General features: G+C 39.6%; 1 protein-coding gene across 1 annotated transcript in view; it reads right to left on the bottom strand.

Moving 5' to 3' along the window:
- Positions 1-26,622, bottom strand: part of COL28A1 (collagen type XXVIII alpha 1 chain) — a 159,873-nt gene that overhangs the window by 64,298 nt on the left and 68,953 nt on the right. The window contains exons 19-25 of the mRNA XM_046020788.1: positions 21,488-21,559; positions 20,681-20,749; positions 17,702-17,773; positions 14,357-14,425; positions 13,636-13,704; positions 9,121-9,189; positions 8,831-8,899 (exon numbers count right to left, since the gene is read on the bottom strand). Coding sequence (XP_045876744.1) covers positions 8,831-8,899; positions 9,121-9,189; positions 13,636-13,704; positions 14,357-14,425; positions 17,702-17,773; positions 20,681-20,749; positions 21,488-21,559 — 489 coding nt within the window. The remainder of the gene's footprint in view (positions 1-8,830; positions 8,900-9,120; positions 9,190-13,635; positions 13,705-14,356; positions 14,426-17,701; positions 17,774-20,680; positions 20,750-21,487; positions 21,560-26,622) is intronic.

The following is a 26,622-nucleotide window of genomic DNA, read 5'->3' as shown; positions in this document are numbered from 1 at the left end:
CTGTACCATACTTTTTTTTTTAAATAAAGATTTTATTTATTTGATAGACAGAGATCACAAGTAGGCAGAGAGGCAGACAGAGAGAGAGAGGGAAGCAGGCTTCCTGCTGAGCAGACAGCCCCATGCCAGGCTCGATCCCAGGACCCTGGGATCATGACTTGAGCTGAAGGCAGAGGCTTAACCCACTGAGCCACTCAGGCGCCCCATGTACCATACATTTTAATAGATGGGAATATCAAGTACTTAATGAGCTATGGGAATCCGCAGAAACAGTGTCTCCCTACTATGGTGCGGTCTTGAAGATGTATTCTGTCTTTGGTTCCTTTGGCCGTGTGTCCGTAGAAGGCCACAACACCCAGTGAGGGCCTACAAGAGGACCATGTTCCGGACTCACGTCACCATTTGATAGCACCCGGTCTGCCACAATGCAGCACCAGTGGTACCTACGAAAGACGTTCACCATGACACTTTCAGACGTGTGATTCTATTGTCAGTGGATGGCATGACAATCGCAAATAAAAGGAATTACGACAGGCACTTGCACAGCTGGACTTAGCTTCCCATGCAGGAGCTGAGAGTTACTAGAGCCTGCAGAGGGAGCCCTTACATCAGGAGATAATAAACAGCCCTGAAAGCTAATTCTGGAGTTGCCCTTTTTGACTATATCTACCAATTTTGTAAGACCACATAGCCTAAGTCCTACCCCTACCATCCACAAAGCAAACAAACAAACAAACAAAACTATTTAGATCGCCCAGAACTTCCTCTTGGCCCACAAAAGGAATTCTAGACTTGAGATATTCCTTCCCTTTTCACAGGAAATGGACAACTTTAGAACTAACTCCCTGTAGTACTTGTACATGTGAATTTAACAAATGATTCAGTGAAAGTTTTCCCTAGACCATAACCTTGCAGAGTGGTTGATTTCAACACCTTTAAAAATTATACATAATCTTATGATGGCCCTGGGAACCATTAATACTGTAAACTTCACTTTTTAATAGAAAGGAAAAGAAACCAAACGCACTATCACATTCATTCTTTTTTTCTCATTGGTAAACCTTTGCTTTGGTAACATTAAAATTACAATAATTAATAAAATAAATAATAATTAACATTTATTAAATGTATTATGTGGCAGGTACTTTTCATTCATTATCCCAACATCAGTTTACTTCATTTTATAGAAAGGAAACTGAGACATCCAGATAAGGATACATGATTTCCTAGAAACTGTGCAGCCAGCAGCAATCTAAACCCAGGTCAGAATCCAGGTCCCACCTCCCTTCTTGGTGTTGATGAGAGCTGGAGGCAAAATGCTAAAGTCTCCATAGACTTTCTTCCAGCTACTATTTAATGCAAAGACCATGGGTCTGTGGCCGTGAAAGTCCTTTTCCTCCATTCAGTTGGTCACACTCTCTCAAGGAGAGCAAAGAAAGCATCCTCATAACCACATCCCTGAGAGGACCTCACCACATGTACAGTGCCCAGCTGTCTAAGGCTAGCCTCTCCCTCTCCCCATCATTGCCACTGCTCAGTTTTGTGGTTTACCCCAATGTCTTTACTTAATCTCTTTCCAGATCTTCTACCTATACCAATTCTTATTTTCTTTCTGTATCCATACTGCAATATTCTTGACTTGGCAGAGTAAGGCACACTGTGATGACTACTATGACATCAGTGTGTTAGAATTCGTTCAAATTTTTTTTGACATTTTTAGACATTCTTCCATTAATTTCTCAGAATAAGCTTGTGAGGTGGGCATCATTATCCAGACCACAGAGGAGGAGGCTAAGTCCCAGGGAGAGTAAGTAACTTGCTGAGGTCACACAACTAGTAAGTAACAGAGGTCCTCTTAGAGCAGTGAAAAGGAAACAATCTATTATACCTTCTGGATTTTATAAGATTTAAATACAATGTTTGAGAAGATAGTGCTCTTCAAGACAAAGCAGCCCAATGAGACTGCCTTCCCCCACCCCCACCTCATGCGTAGACAGGCTCTAATCCCTGCTTCACCCTTGGTCTATGCCTGTTAGGTCCCTGTCACTCTTTGGGACGACTGTGGAAGCAGGTTACAGTTGTTCTAAAAGGGATTTCATGCTTTTCTACTAGGGGGACAATGAAAAGCAAACTGAATTCACTATGAAAAGAATGAGCTGCTAAAAAATTTTCCCAGGAATAGTACTCAAGATTCTACCAAATGATGAAACCAGGGAATGACTGAGTTTCAAAATAAGTCATAAGTCGAAGTGATGATTAACAACTGCCTCATGTTTCTTCCTTTCTGGCTTTGTATTTTATAAGATTTTATCTATTTATTTGAGAGACAAAGAATGAGAGAGAGAACATGAGAAGGGGGAGGGTCAGAGGGAGAAGGAGACTTCCCACTGAGCGGGGAGCCTGATGTAGGTAGGACTCGATCCCAGGACTCCAGGATGATGACCTGAGATGAAGGCAGTCACTTAACCAACTAAGCCACCCAAGCGCCATCATTTCTGGCTTCTAAATAAAATTAAGATCTAACTACAAAGGCTCCAGTTACTGCAAACATAAGCACCGCTCTGGAATGGATTCTGTAATGAACTTAGGCACTGGTCTGGTAACTCTGCTGTACCTGCCAGGATGGCCATGGAAATTTAGCTTTTTGTAAGCTCCTGAATAGACAACTTGATACTGAGAATGCGTATGGGTTGTTGACAGTCACTTCTCACCAACACCCTTTAATGTGAAAAGGGAGACAGGAACAGTTACCAGCCCAATTATCAGGAAGATGTGAAAATAATGAAGAAGGTGCTAGAAAATAAGCACTCAGATCATGATAACATTTGCTTTAGTGTATTTTCCCAGTGTGTTTTCAAAATATTTTAAATAATTTCCATTCTTCCAACTAATTCTCTCCTAGAGCTTTAATATTCACCCCCAAGCTTCAGCGTCTCAAAGTCCATGATAATTTAGAAACTTGCTTTAGGATGGTTGGGGGGGGGGGCGGTTGGAAGAGGAGGAGACAACAATTTGTTGATTGTTTCTTTTCTCAAAATCAACTCATCAAAGATGAACAAAAGATTCTCCTGTGTCAAGGTGCTGAGAATCTCATTGGAGAAGTAGAGAGTCTTTCTTACTTAGCTACATTGGGAATCTTGAAAATAGAAATACTGATATTGTTCCTAATGACAGAGAGAGGAGAAGGCTCTCTTGTAATGATATTCAATATAGTTTCCCACAGAGGGAGAGCTCCTCTAGTCTGAATGACTGAAAATAAAAATGTGTTGATGGGTGGCCAATGCTAGGAGGATTTATTGTGTGTCTCCAGGGCTGAAGGGAGAGGTGTTATGTATGTACTGCTGGGGAGAGAAATGCAGATACAGCAAGGAGAGATGAAAGCAGCCTTGAAGGTCACAACACAGACCAAATACGGCTCTGATTTTAAAGGACATGCATGGAACTGAATTGGGGAATAACCTTGAAAAGTCACCTAGTTAAGTTTTCCTGGTCTTGAATGTGACCTTTTCTGAAATCTAAAGGTCAAGTTGCTCGGCATTTCAACTTGATATGGCTCTGGCTCTAATTAGTCCTGGTATTGAGCTGATTATCTTGCCTGTCACAATTTTGCAGTCCCGTTATGGGAGGTGGGTTTCTCCCACTCCAACTTGTAGTCACAGATACTTAACGTCACTGTCATGAAGTCTGTATCCGAGGCCAGCCCTCCTTGTCAGAGACTGTTCAAAATGGAGTTTCTTGTCCAGTCCATGTCCACCAATGGAATTCACAAATTCCTAATGCAGCTCTGTGTGAATCGCTCCTCTGTTCTGCCATGGCCTGTTGGTGGTGTGCACATATGTGAGCCATTGCAGAGAACAGAGGGGCAATTCAAATGCTGGGAACATTTTTAGAATAATGACACTCAGTGGAATTTCACAGAGCCTTGCATTTTAATTTATGACTATGGACCAATTTTGTCAAATAAAGCATGTATTTACAATACGCAAATATTTAAAGCTTTTAAAAAATGTTTAACTCTTCTGGGTTTGGGTTTGTGCCTCTCATTAATGTTTACGTAATTTAAGTTTGGACGATGGGAAAGGTTGGCTGGCTGAAAAGGAAAAACAATCTCACTGTATGCTGAGATATCTAGAAGATAGCTTTGAAAATGAAGCATCTGCAGATCAGGGCAAGTCAGTCTCTCTGCTCTGATTTTTTCATTCATTTCATTTGCATTCATTCATCCATATTCATAGTCTCCCTCTTACACATGAACACAATATAGTATCAACACTGTTTCTCTTGTAAAGGGGCAAGGTGTTCAGCCTTTCTGCTTCCTTATCTCCTTACCTATAAAACAAGGGAGTAGTTTAAAATGCAATGAAATCCTGGAAATACTTAGGTAGTATATAATGTCTATTGACATAGTATACAATAATAATAGCCACAACCCAACATATGGTTCCGGTCTGCAGATTTTATTCCAACCACTTGATGGTGAAGAGGCCCCTTGAGGGCCCTAACAGGCAGGTTAGAGCCCCTCTCTCTGTGCTTACTGTCTTTACTGGCCCCAGCTCACCTTCTCCAAAGTTTTAGGAAAGAAATGGCTTCTTCTCTGATGAACTAGCACACTGACGGGGGTTAAAAGGGCTGAGAGAGGTACGTGGCAGGATGCACCTGTCCTTACGGAGCTCAGGAGAGCCACTCCTTGCATGTCTCTTCTAGGAGGCCGAGGGTAAACTCTCACACTCAGAGATATCAGTGGTTCAGCCCCTGGGTCACATGTACCTCTTGAGCCTTTGCAGGTGAAAATACAGGAGCAAAGAGTCAAGTGATCTTCTCAAAGGCAGGTGAGGGTCACATAATGATGGCCCCCAAATCACAAAGCATCTTTTTTGTCTGTAGGGGTTCAGTGAAAAAGTACAGGCAGTACGAAATAAGATGCTTGAGATTGCCTTCCCCATCAACAAACAAGTCTAGATCCAGGGAACTAGGCGCTAGGTGAGCGCTTCCCATTCAGCAAGAAAATAAGTTGTCAGTTTCTCTTCCAGGCATGTTTCAAAAGCAGATTTTATTTTTTTAAAAGATTTTATTTATTTATTTATTTATTTATTTATTTATTTATTTATTTGACAGACAGAGATCACAAGTAGAGAGAGAAGCAGGCAGAGAGAGAGAAAGGGAAGCAGGCTCCCTGTTGAGCAGAGAGCCCAATACGGGTCTCGATCCCAGGACCCTGAAATCATGACCTGAGCTGAAGGCAGAGACTTTAACCCACTGAGCCACCCAGGCGCCCCATCAAAAGCAGATTTTAAAACTGTATCTCCTATCTACTTAGAAATGTAGCTTTTATAAGAATTTTAGAAGTCTTTCAGAAGCCCTTGTCAAAATTCAGATGCAATTAAAGGTAACTGTATATAGCAGTACTATAACCATTGATGTCATATGGAATTCTTCCACTTGGAAAAAAGCCAGAGAGCACCACAAGCATGCAAGATGTCAGGGACTGCTTCTGATAGGTTTTGAAACATAGAAGCTTTGATTCTAATGTCTGTGTCATATGCTAAACACATGTGCCCTTAACTAAATAGCACCAAAACTAACCACAAATTGTCAACCTTAATGGTTTCCTCGTTTCAAAACACATTTGTTTTGTAAGTTAATGCACTTTAAGGCCAGAATTTTAAGGTGACTACGCAGAGTTTAAATGAAAAACATATCTGATATATATCTCTATACAATTATACACACACAGAGACACACTCCCACATACTTACAATTTCTCTGGTATTTTAAGTCAGAATGAAAGGAGGTAAATTTTGCACACATTTGAGACCACAGCTTTCACTACCATTGACACCTTTAGGTACTTTGAGGGTCTCAACTCCACTTTACCAAGCCAGAAGAACAAAGTTACTTGGAATTAAACTTTTCCAAATATCTGTCTTTCTTTACTTGTATGTGTGTGTGTGTGTGTGTGTGTGTTTCAAAAAGTTTTCTTTAGAGAAAAAGACGACATAAAGACTTTAAGGCCTCTACCAAAGACGAGAGATGATATTGAAAATTATTTAAAAGCTGGTGTTTGCTTTTAGGATTTCCTTTATTTCCAAGTTTGTGATCCAAGTTCTTTAATTCTAAGACCAGCTTGCACGATTTCCAGGATAAAACATTTTCTCAGCAGCCACAGGATGAGGTCAAAGAGAAAAAGGAAAGGCAGCTGAGAGTGGGCTGGGGGAGGAGGGAGGCAGATCCTAGCCAATATTCTCTCCTCCCCTCAGCTAGGAATGAGCTGTCCGATGCTGCCTCCCTTTAGCCTTCCCTGTGGGCCAACAGAGATAATGAGTCTCCCTTAATACACATCTATGGCAACATGTTGGTTGTTTCAAAAAGTAAAATAGGCAACAAAAAATTTTGAAGGAACAAGCTTTTTCTTGACTTCCCTCCGCCTGAAATGTACATGATAGTGAATATAGGGGACTTTCAGAGAAAACCAGTATATGAAATCATTTACTAAACATTTTCGTTTATATGTTAAATGACCTGACATAATAGAATATTCACAAGAAACAAATTTTTAAAAAATGTTTTCTATCTGTGTATAATTGCCTGCCTTTATAATCATTGCTAAATGTAAAGCAGTAACGTAATAGTATAATTTATATGTATATACTATGTATACTTATCTAAATATATAGATATTGACTATCTATATATCTATATAGATACATATCATAGATATATACTATGTATATTATCTAAAATATAATAACCTATTCAGTGGAAGTATAAATGATCATGTTTCCATTAGAATACAAACACATTCCAATATACATTTAATGTATTTAATTTAATTTGTTTAATACATTTTATTTCATGCCATATATTAAATAAGTTTCTACTTTCCTCACTAAAGGAATATTTACATAACAATTTATATAATAACAAAAGTTTTTACCCATGCTGCGCTCAGAGCAGAAAACAGCAAAGTTTACATATTGAAATGTCTTCCAATTTTTAAATTTTAACATTTGACAGATGACTATGCTTTAAGGGGAAAAAAAAAGAATACTACCATACCCAAGTATGCTTCTTTATCTCCATACCTTCAGTATGGTTTATTGACACTGTCAAGGTATTTAGAGGATTGGATTCAGTTCTGAGTCAGACCAAGCCAGACCTCAATAAAAGTATCTCATGTGTGCCCCTCTGTATAGTTTACATACAGTTTACACAGTACTTTCAGACACAGCCTCTCCCTGGGCTCTCGTGATTACACTAACAGAGACAGAGGAGTCAAGCTGTCCTTTACAGACAATATTTAGTGCCATGGGTCTCCCACCTTTCATTGTCCCAAGGAGAAGGCAAAAGGGCCCCTGCCTCACTGTACAGAAGCATCGGCAAGGTGATGTCTCTCCCACAGGCTTGGGCAGAGACCAAAAAATCAAAACAAGAAGCTGACATTGAGCAATCAGAACATCTCTCTCTAATGACCCAGAAGCACTTGAAAAACTAAGTAGATATGTTTCTACAGACATATTTTCCCTTTAGGGTAATACTGATCATTCGCTCACTTTCCATTCACTCAACATGTTATACAGCCCCTACTGGGTGGCACGGCTACTTCTGGTGCCAGGAATTTGGCAGGGATCAAGACAAAGAGCCTACCTTCAGGAACACATACACTCTGGTGGGACACACAGAACAGTAAATAAGCAAGATGGTTTGAAAAAGTGGTTTTGCTGTGGAGGACATACACAGGGGCATGTGAGAGTGATGAGTGAAGGGAGAGACAATTGTCCTTTGTTTAGGTGATCAGGCTCAGGTTAGGCGAGATTTGAGCTGTGGCCGAAAGAATGAGCCATCTTGACAGAGCCAAGACCCAGACACAAGAATGAGCTGAGATAGGGTGGGCCAGTGTAGCCCACAGAAGGCAAAAAGGAGAAGGGGGTAGGAGCTACAATCAGGTTGTGAAGGGACACATAGGCCATAGGAAGTGGTATGATCTTGTTTGAAGTGCACAGAGAATCCATCAGAGTGTTTTTTGAGAAGGAAAGTGTTATGATCTGGGTTCATGGTTTTAAAAGACAGCTCTGCCTGGCAGGTAACAGAAGGGCCGAGGTAGAAGAGGGAAGGCCCATAAAGAGGTTATTTTAATGACCCAGACAAGTGATGATGGTGGTCTTCCCTGGTGAAGCAGAAGGAGAAAAGCAGCTAGAATCAAAATATATTTTGAAAAGAGAACTGACAACATTTACCAAAAGACTAGACATGGAGGGAGAGGAAAAGGAAGGGGAAAAATGACTCAGGTCTCCTGGCTTAGGCATGAATGAGGTGGGTGGTGCCATTTATAGGTTTATAAGGTGAAAATCAAAATTAAATTAAATTTTGGGCCTTAGGTTAGAGATGTCTGTGAGAAATCCAAGAGAAGTTATATGGTGAGAAACTAGATGTGTACAACCAGAGCTTAGGGGGAAAGACGGAAATCTGAAAGGCATCAGCACATGAGTAGTGGTTAAAACCATGGGGCTGGATGAGATCACCTCAGGGAAGAGATGTCTAAAGGAGAAGGAGGGGTCTGGATGTAACTCTGCCTTTGGTACAGAAAACAAAGCATCAAAGGAACCCGAGAGTTGCTACCAGAGAAGAAGGAGAAAGTCCACAAAATTAATCCATGTTCCAATTAGTGTAAATTCCCCCAGGAAGTCCATAGGTGAAGATAAATAACTATCAATTCTTTAGATGCCACCGCTCCTCTATGATGTCTGATAAAAAAAAGTTCACCATTACCAAAGTCACTTACCTATAAAACATTTTCTTAGAAGCTACTATGTGACCTACTTTAAAATCTTACCTTTGCTCCGGTGTCTCCCACTCCACGCAAGCCCATGGGCCCAGGGGGTCCTGGTAGTCCCCGAGGTCCCTGAGATGATATAATAAGAAAGAGAGTGAGCATCCTTGTCATGTGCAGTATTTATCAAGAAGGAAGGAAGGAAGGAAGGAAGGAAGGAAGGAAGGAAGGAAGGAAGGAAGGGATGGAGAAAGGAGTGTGGGAGGGAAGAAAGAAAGAAAGAAAGAAAGAAAGGGAGGGAGGGAGGGAAAGAGGGAGGGAATGAGGGAAATTGCAGTGATGTCCACACTTACAGCCACGCCAGGATAGCCATCCCCTTTGAGTCCTGGAGCACCCACTGGTCCTTGAGGTCCTTGGGCCCCCTGCGTAAATTCAATACTGAGTGACATCACAAGACTAAATGATGAAACGTCTGGCAAAACTTAAGCACAATACCAACTCTCTATGGCAAATGTGCGCTTGATAAGTGCAAAGGAATGATTTTTAAAATTTTAGAAGGGAAGTCTACCACATATGGCAACTTGTTTTAAGTATCTCTTCATAAGTCTTACCTACTTGTGTTTGATGGGAAGCGTGGAATGAATACAGGGAATATATGTGAACCTTAAAAATCCTCTATAGGAAACATATTCATAGGAATTAAAATGACTGATCAGTGATATTTTAATTTTTAAAATTTCATTTTTTTTCTGGGGCGCCTAGGTGGCCCAGTTGGTTAAAGCCTCTGCCTTCGGCTCAGGTCATGATCCCAGGATCCTGGGATCGAGCCCCGCATCGAGCTCTCTGCTCGGCAGGGAGCCTGCTTCCTTCTCTCTCTCTGCCTGTCTCTCTGCCTACCTGTGATCTCTGTCTTTCAAATAAATAAATAAAATCTTTAAAAACAATAAAATAAAATAAAATTACATTTTTTCATATCATAAATTGTAGACAAGTATTAAAATGAGAACTTTTAATATGTATAGTGTGAGAAGAAGAGAAGGAAAGAATACGTAGCAAAATCTTCAAGTGTAAAATTTTGAATGTCAAATAAGATAATAATACACTACCTATTGTTATGTTACATCTAATTTCCTCTCCAATGGGGCCTGAATCACACAGGGAATAAATAAGCCCATATGAAAATTTAAAACAGATTATTTTTTAAAATAAGTTATAAATATATAGGACACACAGTTTATGATTCATATCTTGAGACCTAGAAAGAAGTCCTAAATATTGCTTTACATGATAACCTTTAGCATCAAAAACTATAGTAGCTACAATTGGCCTCCTATACAGAGGATTGAGAAGCATGATTACTGCCTTTTGAATAACGGAATTTTCTGAGATGTGTAACTCTCCTTCAGATGGAAATCAAAGGCTTTTTTTTTTTTTTTTTTGAGAGTGCATTTGGGGGCAAAGTGGGGAGGGTTAAAGAGGAAGGGAGGGAGAATCTCAATCAGACTCCCTGCGGAGCTCAGAGCCCAACTTGGGGCTCCATCTCATGGCCCTGAGATCATGACCTGAGCAGAAACCAAGGCTCGGTCACTTAACTGACCAAGTCACCCAGGTGCCCCAGAGATCAAAGAAATTTCTGACTAAAGTAAAATGGAGAGAGAGGAAGACCCTCCGGTTTAGAAAATATAAATCTATTACACTATATTTAAAACATGTAATTCTTTCTGTATCCCATTCTGTTCTGTTACTGTGATAGCTCTCCTAATAGCCCTTGTCAACACATATAAATTATTTTGATTTAAGGATGTTCATATTTCTAAATATTTATGGTTGGGAAGAAACTGATCATTTGCAGGCCTGTGCTTTGGAAAAAGTAGCAGAACTCTCCATGCTTTCCTTATATGCAAGGAGCTCACATTCTGATCACACTGCCAGTATTCCAAGCCAAATGCAGCCCCAAACCCAACTCCCCAAAGTTGTTCCTAGCTCTACTTCTAGGAATGAATGCCTACCAGGGGCAGGGGGGAGGTGGTGAGGAAACCTGCATACTCCTTGAGCAAAAAAAAAGTTAAGTTTATTTAGAAAACCAGGAATACGATAGCTGCTTTTTTCCTATTAAATCTGAGACTGGTTTTATGTGATGAACCTTCTTAAGAATGATCTTTAGAAAACACGAGACCACTTATAAAAACTTAATGGACGGTTTATCATCAACAAAAACACAGGATGATCCCTTCCGGTTAAGTGATGGAGAGCAAAAAAAGTTCTTTGGGAGCGGTGAATTTTGGCATATCCTTAGCCACAGCAAACTAACCAATCACATCTCAGAAGGATTTCTTGTGCTATTCCAACCATATTTCAGATTAAAGCCCTAAACATTCCATATGGACATGTCCCCAAATAAGATGCCCCTTTCTTTCTATGCTCACACAAGGAACAGGCCCACAACCAAACAAAGCAGGAACTGCTCCCTGGTGAGGTTGGAAGGAAAAGAAAGCCAGAATCAAAATTCATTTTCAGTTTTTATTCCTAAATTTCAAGACTATAACAGATTATCAGCAGCTGTTACTGTTTATCCGCTGGCACCCACGTTGGGAGCAAAAAAATGTTAAAACATTTATAGTTTACAACTAAACATTTTTTTTCCTAGAGATCCATGTCCTGCGTCCTGTAAAAATTTCAGTTAGCTTGTCACTTCTCATGTTCATAGGAAATATTGGGGGCAGGGAGAGGGGCACTGCTCTGTCTCAGATTTTTGTTTGGACTCCTCATAATATTTTTATAGGGAGAATTTTTATCACTTGGCCTTGATGGACTGGATTCAAGAAAATGTCCTGCAGAGTGATTTGAAGCGTCTCTCTCATTCACAGAAATTAAGGTAGAAATCTTAATCTGGTGTTTCATAACAGACTTTAGGGGAGGACCTAGGAGCTCCCTGAAGTCATATGTAAAACTGAATTATGTGCCAAGACTTCCATCAGACATTTAACTTTTCAAAAGCTTAAAAAGTAGTGCACTAGGGAGAATGACAGAAGGAGTATCGTTAGAGGCCAAGGGATTAGAAAACTTGTGGAGTAAGGAGTTGGAACACATCAATTAAATATATTACCAACAATGCCAATAATGATCAGTAAAAAAAAGGGGTGGGGATCTTTTAAATCTAGGCCGCACATTTAACTGGATTTTATTTTTATTGTAAAGAAAAGTATAAGTAGAGAGAAGTAGCTTTAAATCATGGAACTAGGAATACACAGATTCAGGAAGTTATCAAAATATATGAAAATTGCCATCCAAACATTCTTGACCGAGGCCATATCTATAGTTTTAGCATGAGGAAATTCGGAATTTTCTCCTTGCCTTGTACATAGCTTGGGTTGCCATGTGCCTCAGGGTCAGGGGAGTGGGATGACCATCTTGTTCTAGTTTGCCCTGGACTGGCTCTTTTTTAGCTTGAAAACCCCACATCCCAGAACCTTCTGTGTCCCTAGTAAGCCAGTAAACTGTCACTCTAGCAAGGACAACTGTTAAAGTGATTAGGAATAAGTTAAGCAGAGAGAGTCAAGTATCATATGGTTTCACTTACTTGTGGAGTATTAGGAATAACATGGAGGACATGGGGAGATGGAGAGGAGAAGTGAGTTGGGGAAAATTGGAGGGGGAGATGAACCATGAGAGACTATGGATTCTGAAAAACAATCTGAGGGTTTTGGAGGGGCAGGGGGTAGGAGGTTGGGTGAGCCTGGTGATGGGTATTATGGAGGGCTTGTATTGCATGGAGCACTGGGTGTGGTGCATAAACAATGAATTCAGGAACCCTGAAAAGAAATTTAAAAAAAATAAAAATTTTTAAAAAAGTGATTAGGAACAATGGAGGTCAGGGTCTTCCCTCCATTTTTTAATTTCACATTATATTTCAAAGAGGGCTCTAAGTTTTCTTTTCTGAAGTTTTGAAAATCCCTGATGTTAGTGCTGGATCCTTTTTATCCAGAAGAGCCAATCTGATAGAAAGAAAGCCAGTTTCAAAACCACATTAAAAACATGCTACTAATTCGATACAGTGCGGATTACGGAGCCCCTGAGCCCGTTCTCATAAACAGGGATGGGATGTGTTTGTGACATTTGGAATGTTAAATTTTGCTGTCATGCTGAGTTTTGTGTGAGCAGGGAAATGGTGCTTTGTTGCCATGGAAAATAGATATGATTACTTAAAACTGTCATCTCCTATGATTATTTGCATTTTCATTTAAAATAACTCTGAAAGATGGAAAACAAAGCAGAGAAATTTAATTCAGTAAAGCTCCCAAACATGAACTTCTTGGACAATGTTTTATGAAAGAGATACCTAGGCCATTAATATGTAAAAAGGAAGCTACAGGTCATATAATCTCTTACTTCACAGACATTATAAAAGAAGCATTTTCAAACAAATGTTTAGTCATCTAAAATCTAACCATAGGAGCTATCATCCCTCCACAGTCACAAAAAGTGGATCATCTGATGGCTTGATTTTTAAAAACAATGATAGTGTACTTTTATATTAGAGTCCATCATTGTGGAGTCAGGAGAAAAGTCGCAACTATCAATTTTCTGTGCATTAATTCCCCCTTTCCTTTCTCTCTCTTTTTTTTATATATTTTTAAAAAGATTTTATTTATTTATTTGACAGACAAAGATCACAAGTAGGCAGAGAGACAGGCAGAGAGAAAGAGGGAAGCAGGCTCCCTGCCAAGCAGGGAGCCCGATTTGGGGCTCGATCCCAGGACCCTGATATCACTACCTGAGCCTAAGGCATAGGCCCTGACCACTGAGCCACCCAGGTGCCCCTCCCTTCTCTCTTATAGAGGGGAAAAAGGAACACAAATAAAACCTACCTTTGGTCCTCGAACAGCAATTCCTGGTTCTCCTTTAAAGCCAGGCATCCCCGGTCCTCCTCTATCTCCCTGCACATTTCAAATAAAGTTCAGTTTCAGGCTTTAAATGGTGGGAGAAGCCATAATAGCATAAAACACAAAAGAGTGAGCCAATTTATAAAGGGCTTAATCTATCAGTCTCAGATCTTGAGGTAGTAACTTCTTCTAATATGTTTGAGGGGGATTTCAAATCCCAAGCAAATAAAACCTGTCAGTGAGAACTGTGACAGCTGTTTATAGAAAGGCCACTGAAATAAATGCTATCTAGACTCACATATTTAGACTATACAAATACCCAGGAAAGCTCTTAAATCTGAGTGGTTTTCTTTTCTGCCAGACTCTCTTGATTATTAATCCTACTGGATTCTTCTGAATAAGCACAATAAATTTTTACCTGTATTAGGGTCTAGAATTTGGTAGAGGTAGCTCATGGGGAAGTGACAACTTCAAGACCAGGAGAAAGAAACCTGGTTTCTAATCTTCAATTTCCTGCTAGCCTTTAGTTTGTTTACTTGTGAAATGTCAGGGTTGAACCAGATAGTATCTCAGGGTTCTTCCAAAACTAAAATTCTAGTTTACTGATATCATGAATTTTTCCCCACGCCAACTGCCAAAGATCCAAGTTATAACTCAATCAATCAATCATTCATTCATTCACTCACTCACTCCCCAAAATGCATACCTTTGGCCCAGGTGGTCCAGGGATTGATGCTCCAGGCATCCCAAAAGGGCCCATAATTCCTGGTTCACCCTTAAAAGAAAAGAGCAAAATACTCATTACATTACAAGCAAAGAAACCATATATAGGAATTATATTAGGAAAAACGTAGAAATGTATTTCCAGCATTTTAAAATATTACGACCGCTTTCGCAGACCAATGTGAAAATATTTGAACATTTTTGCTAAACCACTGCTAAAGTTTTTGATGATGAACATTTCAGGGCCTTTAATAAATGCACTTAATTAGTTTCTGAATATTAGGAAATTTTTATCCCTTGTGCATTCTTTTATTAGTTAATAAAAATTATGCAATTCATGATGCTTCCCTTTTGTATTGCATGTCAGGAAACTCAGAGGGAAATGTTTCCTCAATCACAAGTTTTCTTCAACATAAGTTCTTGGGTATACTTGGTATAAGTAAATAATGTTTCCTGTAGTTCCTTCTAACCATTTCCTTTGTTATTTTATTTTATAGCCCATGGTATATCAGTCTTCCGTTGTATCTTAGCTCATATCACTTTTTTAGAACTAGGGAGTTTATGGTAAAAACAATGGAATTTCAAATTTAAAAATATCTTTTTTTTTTTTGGTGTCTCAATACTGAGTCTCAAGAAAGACTCAAACAATATCTCTGTCCCATTTGGTTCTAGATCAGTGATCCTCAAATCATCAGAGGAGTTTGATAAAATATAGGGTCAGGTCTCAGCACCAGAGATTTTAATTCAATAGACTAGGGGCTGGGCCCAGGAATATGAGTTCTATGAGTTTTCTGATATAGGTATAATTATCTCACTTAAAGACAGTATCCAAAGCAACTGTCATTAAAAAAGGATACATACACCCTACCAGGTGTTCAAAATGACCCATTTGGGATACTAGAAGAAAATATTAGGGCTTCATTATAAATTTTTATCTCTTCTAAATTTTCAACTATTTATGTAAATTTCACAGCATATTATTATAGTTTATGAGTTAAAACTACAATTAAAGAATAAACCTATATTGGAGTGTGGTCAAATTTATTTTGACTAGTTAGGGATTTGTTATCAATCTGTTTGGAAACTACTGTTGTAGGACAGGTGTGACAAAGTGCCACCTTCAGACTGAATATGGCCCGCTGCCAGGTTTCACACAGCCTTGGGCTAAAAATGGTTTTCATATTTTGTTTTGTTTTTTAAGTAGGCTCCACACCAGCGTGAAGCTTAAACTCATGACCTCAAGATCCAGAGTCACGTACTCTACCAACTGAGCCAGCCAGGTGCCCCAATTTTCCCATTTTTAAATCATTGTTATTTAAGTGACTACATAATACCCTCAATTTGGCCCTTTGGCCACAAGGCCTGAAATATTATCTGTGCCTTTCCAAGAAATGTGCCTTCCCCTTGCTTTAGAGGCTGAACTATCCTCTGTGGTGGGAGCTGCTCACTTGGCCCCCTGTTTCCTCTGAGAGGGACTCCATCAATCAGACTCTCCGCTAATGACTCTTGCCCTGGACCACAGTCGCCTTCACAGCTGAAGCCTCCCACTGTGTTGAGCACACAACCCACAGGCTGAGCACCCCAGCCCACCGGGACTCAGCTCCTGCCACACACATACGTGCCAAAATCTTTAATTCCAAACCTATAAGGCACTGGCACATGACACAGCCAGGATTCTGGCAACAGATAACCACCCAATTCCACCCTATGGCAAAGGAATAAAACATCAACCTGTTAAAACTCTCATTAAACCAGGTTAACCAAAATTATGCTTCTAGATTTCATCTATTCTACTCTTATTTTTTTAAAGTCAACTACTTTTTAAAAATATGAAATTATAGGGCGCCTGGGTGGCTCAGTGGTTTAAGCCGCTGCCTTCGGCTCAGGTCATGATCTCAAGGTCCTGGGATCGAGTCCCATATCGGACTCTCTGCTCGGCAGGGAGCCTGCTTCCCTCTTACTCTCTCTGCCTGCCTCTCTGCCTACTTATGATCTCTCTCTGTCAAATAAATAAATAAAATCTTTAAAAAAAATATATGAAATTATATATATCGATAGTATGTAATTCTTTTAAAGACCCTATATTAAATTGTGACTATGCTTTAAAATATGGTAGTCCTTCATCAAAAAAGCTTTATTTCAAAATACAGGAAAATACTCTTTGAAGAAGAGAGTGAAATATAAGGAATAACCAACCATTGTTATTAATACTGATATAACACTTTCCTTATATAATGACATTCCTCATCTTGTGCTCCTTGAATTACCTGTAGCATGGGACACTTATTTAAGAAACGTAGATTTCTAGGACCCACCCACTTTCTAAAATCCCACTGTCTGGGCATGGCGCCAAGAATACCGATTTGTAACAAACTCTCAGGTGATACTGACAGACACTGAAGCTTAATGGCTTGTGGACGGAGGGGAGGGGGTGTGATTTGTTTTCTACCTGCTCTTATCTTGCCCGTACTTTTTTTGTACATTTGTTTGTTTCTTTAATAGTCTGGTCCTTCAACATACTCCATGTCTCCTTACAGTTAGCATCTTCCCAGAAAGCCTGAACTCTCTTAGTTTTGCAATTTCTGCTTCCTGGCACATCCAGATGACCTCAATATTCTCTTCGGCTAATTCAGGACACACACCCGATTCCCTGTCTTGCAATTTCCTTTACCTCATCCACAGCGTCTGGTCCTGGTCAGTTTATCAGGTCATAGATCCCCTACTTTCCACTGCACAATAATGATTTTTTTTTTCCCTCTCTGAATAGCTCCATGTACCAAACACTTGCTATGTGCCAGGAACAGTGCTCAGTGCTTTATTAACTCTTTCGGCCTTTACAGCCATCCTGGGAAACAGCACTGTTATTGCTTTCCATGACTGAAGTGGCTGGTCCCAAAAGGTTCCAGGTAGAACAGAAGAATCCTACTCTCTTGCATTCTGAAGCTCTGCCCTTCAGAATTCCCTGCCCACCTTGCCTCTCAGTCTGGAACCGTGTTGTTATTTCGCAAAACAAGATAGAAGAAAATCGGTACCTCGGGTACCATCCTAACTTTATCCCAACTTCTGAATATTTGGTGGCCACTTGAAAGAATGGACATACAGAAGGTCTCTATGTATCATAAATGCTTCAGTGAAGATCACATATTTTATGGGCTCTTTATTCCAGCCTGTTTAGCCCAAAATACTATGTTTTCTAAAGCCTTTTTTTCATTTGGATTTGTTGAGAAGGAACTGGGGAGTCCAATTTGTGGTGGGAAGCTAATGTTCTATTAAAACCAGATGCAATTACAATCTCCCCAAAGCATAAATGAGAATATAAGAAACATACCTTTGGCCCTTCAGGCCCTGGAAATCCCCTCTGTCCTTGATTTCCTTTGCTCCCCTTCTTTCCTTCATCACCCTGACAAAGTAATGATAAAAATACAGTTGTATGAACAAGCCCTCCTTGTTCTTACAGCAATGCTATCAGGACCATGTTCTCAACTCACACTGATTTCCAAGCCTTGTGTCCCAAGTCCAGCTCAGCTATACAGGATTTGTCAATGTTCTTGAGCAGACTGGATGACTTCAGAATTGTTCAGTCTTTACCACTTATTGAATATGATTTGATGGGTTTTTTTTTTAAGATTTTATTTATTTATTTGACAGGCAGACATCACAAGTAGGCAGAGAGGCAGGCAGAGAGAGGGGGCAAGCAGGCTCCCCGTGAGCAGAGAACACTATCAGGGGCTTGATCTCAGGACCCTGGGATGATGACCTGAGCCAAAGGCAGAGGCTTTAACCCACTGAGCCACGCAGGTGCCCTCATGGTTTTTTTGTTTGTTTGTTTGTTTGTTTGTTTTTTAAATCTAAGTTCAGTATCTCTCGTTGAGGACTTGGATTGGAATTCCCAGTTCTTTTGCAGCATTGGTTTATTAACACATGCTTCTGAGACATTCGCAGTTTCAGAGAAGACAGCTAGCTACCTGTGCTTTTTCAGCTTTAATGCTGCTTGAGTTTTAAGACATAAAAAGAGATATTTTCCAAGAGAGAGAACAAACGGGCATTTGCCAGAGGGGAGGTGGGTGGCTGGATGGGTGAACTCGGTGAAAGACATGAAGAGTACATGTATCTTGAGCACTGAGAAATGTGTCAAGTTGTTGAATCGCTATATTGTACCCCCGAAATTAATAAGACTGCGTTAATGATACTTGAATAAGAAAAAAAAATTTAATTATACATGTATAGGTTGTAAAGATGGCGACAAGTAAGGGAAGCATGAAAGAGCTAGTTATATGTTACCACCAAGAAACCCAGATTTTTCAAATCCAGCCCCATTTCTTCCTCAATAAGGAATCTAGCTTGGTCTCCCAAATGAGATCAATAATTCTATTGGTAGAAAGATGCATGGGCATTAACCTGGAGCTCAGTTAGAAACTGCCCCCTGGCTGTTCCTCAGCCTGGTTGTGTGAGCTAGTACTTCCCTGAAGGAATTTTCTTACATTCCAGCAGGGCCCTCACAGCATTACAAAACTATCCTTAATTCAGGGCTCAGCTAAAAGGTAGCATATCCAAATGTGGCTCAAGGAAGGAATAACATTTGGAGGTTTGCTGTTGAGGCCACTGAAACCTTTATGACATAAACGACTTTACTACTATTTTCAAACTTAAGCGTGCTTCAGAATCATGTGGAGGGCTTGTTAGCCCACAGATCGCTGAGCCCCACATCCACAGTTTCTGATTTAGTAGGTCTGCATTGAGTTCCAAGAATTCACATTTCTGACATGTTCCCAAGCTCATCAGCAAAAGCAGACACTCCCTCGAGAAGAAGAGGTGAACTCCTACCTACACATTGTAATTAACTCCCCAAGGTCCAAACTAATGAAGAGCAGTGACACAGGTGATAAAACAACAACAACAACAACAACACTCGAATGCTATTGTATCCTTAACTTATCGTATCATTATCATTTGCCAGCAGAAGCAAAATCTAACCACAACTCATTATTTTCCTCCATTCACTCCCACACTTAATTCACTGACCTAAATAACCCAGAAGACAACAGTAGAAACCCAATTAAAGGTAATAAAGTGCCTGCGCTGAACTGTAGCATACCTGGGCCACATAACGTCTTCCTATCACTCTTCTCCACAAGTCACAAATCCCCTCAGAGCTACCCATCCAGTGCCCTCTCTTTCCAGCGCACTCTCCTTGCTCTGCCGGTAGCATCTGACAACACCGAGTGCTTTCCTCTTGAAACCCTCTCACCTTCGTTTCCCTAACATGGTAACTATTCTGCTTATCTTCGTGCTCTTCTGAATATTTTTTTCTCCAACTACTGTACAATGTGGGATTCAAACCTCAGCTCTCTTTCCCAGAGACATCATTCATTCTTCCAGCTTCAATGATTACCTCCAAAGGGTCTGGTTTCCAAAAGTATATTCTAGAAAATATCAGTTCTCCTGAATGTTAATAGACACGCATTTCTAAAAGTATTTTTGGTGGACATAAAAAAGGTATTCTTTGTCCACGTTCACAAAGAAAACAGAGAGGGAGATCTCATGGTCTGATAAATCAATAAAAGGTTTGAAATTCTGCAAATATATTTAAATGTCAAATTCTCATATTTAAGGTTAAGGACTCAATATTTGCACAAGATGTAGACTTCTTAAGCTTTCAATGATCATTTGAATGCAATTATAAATACAACTCTAATAAGTATGCAGATTTTATTTTTACTTTGCTCATATATAATTCTGCAGAATCTGTATATGGACATTGATGACTGTACATGAAAACTGCAGGAACATCTGGTATCTTAGAGGCCGTAGGTTATGTCACTAGTGATCTATTAATGAATTTGGATATTCTCATCTTTATAAAGATCTTATTCAACCAGTATTTCTACGACGTGTAAGATAAATGTATGCCAAGTTGTGAAAATGAAACCTCCCTTTGATAAGGTGATATTTCTTATTACTGTGTGAGATACTATAAATATTTGAAGAAAATGTATGGACTTTCAAGTCTCAAGGATATATCTCAAGGCTTCTTTTCTATGTGTTTTAAAATGTCAGTCTGACCATTTATTGAGAAAACCTGTGTTGAACTCTTCCTAGTCACCGGGTCTTATGATGGATTTTATGATAGATCTTAGGAAAATAAAAATGAATAATACATATTTGCTGTCTTCTGAAAATGCACAAGCTGGAGCCATAATTTTAAGCCAAAAGTAAACATATTAGACATAGCAGGAATAACAATCAAATTTCTCCTAAACTGTCTCTTGGGCAGTCTGCTTTCCCCAACACCTTGTCAGTTCCATACCTTGGGGCCAGGATGTCCTTTTCCAGGTGGTCCTTCTGGGCCTCTCGTTCCTGGAAGACCTGCTTCTCCCTAAAGGAAATGACACTGATGTGTGAGTGAACCCTCCATGGACAGTTTGTACAAGCCCACCTGTCTCCTTTTATGGCCAGTGGATTCTCTGCTGAGCCCCTCCAGAATAATGTCTTAAAATTAATTTTGGAGTTAACCAACTTTAATAAATTCATGTCAAAATCTAGTTGAGCCCAGAGCAGCTGAAATAGGAAAAAGTCCAATTTCTCAGCCAATTTTCAAAGGATAAGCTCACTTTCCTTTGGCTCGTAATTCACATTTGATGGTTTGGTTAAAAAAAAGAGAGAGAGAGAGAGAGAAAGACCTTCAGCCTTTCCATCTGCTGTTTTTCTCTACTTATCTTGAAAAATTGAGTATTTCAAATGTCTACTCATAATACTTCAAAAAATCATTATAATTACTTCCTGAATGGATTTACAGACTCACTTTTTGGAGGGGAAAAAGTGTTTTTCTCAAGGTTTCAAAAAAGTGCTTTCTAGGAATCCCAAAGGGACTAGGTCACTGGAGAATGCCATGGTTGAAATGCCAGAGAGAAAGCAGAGAGCATGAGACACTATTCAGCCATTAAACTGGTACTCTTTCTCTCTAAAATAAGTGAAAAAGGAAACTTATAGTTGTGAGATGTTTGCTTAAAATGACTAAGTTTGTCCTGGATGGTCTAATTTGAAATCCTGTGGGACCAAGTTATCAGTGAGGTTCCACAGTTTTTACTCTAGTAACATAAAAAACAAGTGTTACCTTCTTCCCTGCAGCTCCATCCTCTCCGGGTACTCCTGGTTGTCCTGGGAGCCCTATGGAGCCTGGCTCCCCCTGGTGGGTAAGCAAAGATTTTTTTTTAATTTAATTTTTTTATAAACCTATAATGTATTTTTAGCCCCAGGGGTACAGGTCTGTGAATCGCCGGGTTTACACACTTCACAGCACTCACCATAGCACATATCCTCCCCAATGTCCATAACCCCACCACCCTCTCCAGAACCCCCTACCTCCAGTAACCCTCAGTTTGTTTTGTGAGATTAAGAGTCTCTGATGATTTGTCTCCCTCCCAATCCCATCTTGTTTCATTTATTCTTTTCCTACCCCCAAGCCCCCCACATTGCATCTCCACTTCCTCATATCAGGGAGATCATATGATAGTTGTCTTTCTCTGATTGACTTATTTTGCTAAGCATAATACCCTCTAGTTCCATCCACATCGTTGAGAATGGCAAGATTTCATTTCTTTTGATGACTGCATAGTATTCCATTGTGTGTGTATGTATATATATATATATATAGATAGATAAATAGATATATAGATATATATATCTATATATATACCACATCTTTTTATCCATTCATCTGTTGGTGGACATCTAGGTTCTTTCCATAGTTTGGCTATTGTGGACATTGCTGCTATAAACATTCAGGTGCACGTGTCCCTTTGGAGCACCACGTTTGTATCTTTAGGGTAAATACCTAAATTCAGTAGTAAATACAGTAGTGTGATTGCTGGGTCATAGGGTAGCTCTGTTTTCAACTTTTTGAGGAACCTCCATGCTGTTTTCCAGAGTGGTTGCACCAGCTTGCATTCTCACCAACAGTGTAGGAGTGTTCCCCTTTCTCCGCATCCTCGGCAGCATCTGTCATTTCCTGACTTGTTAATTTTAGCCATTCTGACTGGTGTGAGGTGGTATCTCATTGCGGTTTTGATTTGTATTTCCCTGATGCCGAGTGATGTGGAGCATTTTTTTATGTGTCTGTTGGCCATCTGGATGTCTTCTCTGCAGAAATGTCTGTCCATGTCCTCTGCCCATTTCTTGATTGGGTGTTGAGCTTTTTTTTTTTTTTTTTTAAAGATTTATTTATTTATTTATTTGACAGAGAGAGAGGTCACAAGTAGGCAGAGAGGCAGGCAGAGAGAGGGGAAGGAAGCAGGCTCCCTGCTGAGCAGAGAGCCCGATGCGGGGCTAGATCCCAGGACCCTGAGATCATGACCTGAGCCGAAGGCAGCGGCTTAACCACTGAGCCACCCAGGCGCCCCAGGGTGTTGAGCTTTTTATAGATTTTGGATACTAGCCTTTTATCTGATATGACGTTTGCAAATATCTTCCCCATTCTGTCAGTTGTCTTTTGGTTTTGTTAACTGTTTCCTTTGCTGTGCAAAAACTTTTGATCTTGATGAAGTCCCAAAAGTTCATTTTTGCTCTTGCTTCCCTTGCCTTTGGCGATGTTCCTAGGAAGAAGTTGCTGCGCTGAGGTGGAAGAGGTTGCTTCCTAAGCAAAGATTTTATTTCCCAGAAATTCATATTTATCTGTAAGTATCATATTTATTGTGATTTAAATTTATACTTATGCACCACCATTTTGAGGTACTTGCCAATGGAGTGTATCTTATGGTATTTGGACAAGCCTATTAGTGGAGAAATCTGAGTAGTAGCTAGTAGTAGTTAAACTCTTTGACCTTAGGCAAGTTACTTAATCTATTTGGATCTCAGTTTTTGATTATGTTCTTTCGGGTTGAACTGAAACCTCAAAATGGGATATTGAAGTTCTAACCCGTGGTACCTGTGACTGTGACCTCATTTGGGAAATAGGGTTTTTGTAAACATAACCAAGATGAGATGATGAGAGTAGGCTCTAATTCAACACGACTGTTGTCCTTATAAAAAGAAGCAAACAGGAGCGCTTGGGTGGGTTAAGCTAAGTGGGTTAAGCCTCTGCCTTCGACATAGGTCATGATCTTAGGGTCCTGGGATTGAGCCCTGCATCGGGCTCTCTGCTCAGCGGAGAGCCTGCTTCCCCCTCTCTCTCTGCCTGCTGCTCTGCCTACTTGTAATCTCTCTCCCTCTGTCAAATAAATCAATAAAATCTTTAAAGAAGAAGAAGCAGCAGCAGCGGCAGCAGTGGCAGCAAACATTGGGGCACCTGGGTGGCTCAGTCAGTTAAGTATCTGCCGTCAATGCCGATCATGATCCCAGAGCTCTGGGATCAACCCCAAATGGGGGAGTCTGCTTCTCCCTTTCCCTTTCCCTCTGCCTGCTGCTCCCCATAATTGTGCTTTCTCTCTCTGTTGAATAAATAAATCTTTAAAAAAAATGCATTTGTTACAAAAGAAGAAGAAGAAGCAAAAGCCATGTAAAGGCAGACACATGGAGTGGGGGACTCCACATGACGGCAGAAGAGTGGCTACAAGCCACAGAATGCCAAGCACGAGGAGCCAGCACCAGAAGCTAGGAAGAGGCAAGGAAGGATTCTTCCCTACAGGTTTTAGAGAAAACATGACTCTGCAAACATTTGATTCTCCACTTCCTCTGGAATTGTGACATAACGAATTTCTATTGTGTTGCACCACAGTATATGGTTCTTTGTTACAGCAACCCCAAGAAATTAACATAGAAGTGCAATGTCAAATCTGATACTCAGTCATGCTACTTGCTTTCAAGTTCATTTGTGTCTAAGAATATGCCCTGTAAAATGTTCAGAAATGACATGTGCTACTTTCTAACAGTGCCAGAGTATCCTTACGATATTTATTAAGACCAAAAATATTAAAGACAAGTGAAAGTCATTTCACCTAAACTCAACTAAACAAAAGAGAGAAAAACTAGTGAAGATAAAAAGAACAGTAAACCTAAAAATAAGTAGAGGGATATGGTAAAGATGAGAGCAGACAGTAATAAATTTGAAAATTGAAAATAAGAAAAGTAACAAAATTAAAGGGTAGTATCTTTAAAACATTAATAAATAAACCTCTAACAGGAATTACTAACACTAAAAGAGAAAAGTCCCAGATAAATGTTATTAAGAATTAAAGGGAAATATAAGTATATACATAGTAAAGATTTTTTTTAAATCGTAGAAAATTTCTGTGGCAATTTCAATTGGAGAACATTAATAATAATCTTTTAAGAAAAATGTGAATTACTTAAATGACATAAGGAGAAATGGGCAAGCTAAATAAACCAGAAGCATTAAAAAACTGAATCAGCAATCGAAAGTCTCTAATTTCCTCTCCTTCCAAGATCACAGGCTATGCTGGTTCTACAGGCACGCCTTACAAATTCTTTATTCTTTGAAGAACAGGTATTCCCTATCATACAAATTGTTCCAAAAAACAGTAAAAGATGGAAGTCTACCCAATTTATTTCATGAGGTTAATAAAACTTCAATTAAAGTCATACAATAGTAGGACAAGGAAACTAAATTGTAGTTCAGACTACCCATGAATGTAGGTATCATGTAAGTTCCTAGTCAAGTGGAGGAATGGGGACCAAATCGATTTCTTCCCTCACACACCTAAAAACCAAACAAAATACATGAAACAATATCTTTCAAGACACTAGATACCAAGTAATGAAGGATAATAATATCTGGGGACAGGGAAACAAATCAGATAAATACTGTAATTTCCCTAATTTACTGACTGGGTAGAGTTTCCAGGCCATGGTGCAGGGAGAGAGAACCCAGGGAAAGTTCAGAAATCTCTCCAGTTTAAGGAGACAAAGGTAGGAGTCTAGGTAAGCCAGGTATCAAAAATTCATGGACTAGATTACCTGATATGAAGAAGGTACACAGAATGGTGAAGCTCTGATGAGTATCCCCTCATGTAGTCAAGTAAATACTGTTTAGCACAGTGCAAAGAAACTACCCAATACCCAGAAAACAACCAACTGGCAACAGGCCAAAAATACTGCCTGCTTCCAGTGACAAGCAAGATAATCTCACAATTCTGAGGGTATAGGTTAGAGTTCTAAGAAATGTCTTGCTTCAGTAGTCAAGAAAAATGAAACCAAGACCAAATGCTCTTACCTAAGGAAGATTAAAAGCAAGACCAAGAGGTGCAAACTGTTTTCAAGTGACTTAAAAGAATCCAGGAACAGGGGCGCCTGGGTGGCTCAGTGGGTTAAAGCCTCTGCCTTTCACTCAGGTCATGATCCCAGGGTCCTGGGATCGAGCCCCGCATCGGGCTCTCTGCTTGGCAGGGAGCCTGCTTCCTCCTCCTCTCTCTGCCTGCCTCTCTCCCTACTTGTGATCTCTATCTGTCAAATAAATAAATAAAATCTTTAAAAAAAAAAAAAAATCCAGGAACAAAGACATGTAAAGAAATACAAAGTTATGTGTAGCAATACAAAAATGTTTAACCCCCCAAAAGGTAAAATCCACAAATTTGGCATCTTGCCAAAAATTATCAGCAATTCAATGAAACTGGAAAAAAAATTACCAAGAAAATTGCAGGTGAAAGAATTGTAGAAAAGAACCCTAAATGTTATTGTACTGCATTCATATGTTCCATATGTTCAAGAAACCAGAGGAAAGTTGAGATATATTAAATAGAGACATGAAGTTATAGAAAGATATGAATTGAACTTCTAGAGTTTAAAACTGCAAAGTATGAGATAAACCATACCCTGGATAAAATTAAAAGAAAATTAGACATCATAGCAGAATAATGAACTGAAAAAACACAGCAATAAAAACAATTTAAAATGAGACAGAGAGAAAAGAGACCAAAAAAGAATGAGCAGAATATCAGTGAAGCAGCCAAATTTAAAGAACATGGCATTGTCTGGGTGAAGGCAGAGAGTGGGAAATATTTCAAGAAACAATGGCCTAATATTTCTAAATTTGATGAAATCAATAACCCATAGATCCAAGAAAATCAATGAACCCTGAGCACAAGAAGTATGAAGAAAACAAAAGTAAGGCACATTATAATTACATGGCTTAAAACTAGTCATACAGAGAAAATCTCAAAGGTAGCCAGACAGAAACATGTAGAGAAATGAATGTGCAGATTCTAATGGATTTCTCATCAGAAACAATGCAAGTGAGAAGAAAGTGAACAACATATCAAATATACTAAAAGAAACAGGAAAAACAAAAGAAAGAGA

Source organism: Meles meles, chromosome 10 (assembly GCF_922984935.1).
Source record: "Meles meles chromosome 10, mMelMel3.1 paternal haplotype, whole genome shotgun sequence".
Classification (NCBI taxonomy): Eukaryota; Metazoa; Chordata; class Mammalia; order Carnivora; family Mustelidae; genus Meles; species Meles meles.
This window is presented reverse-complemented; position numbering and strand designations above follow the sequence as displayed.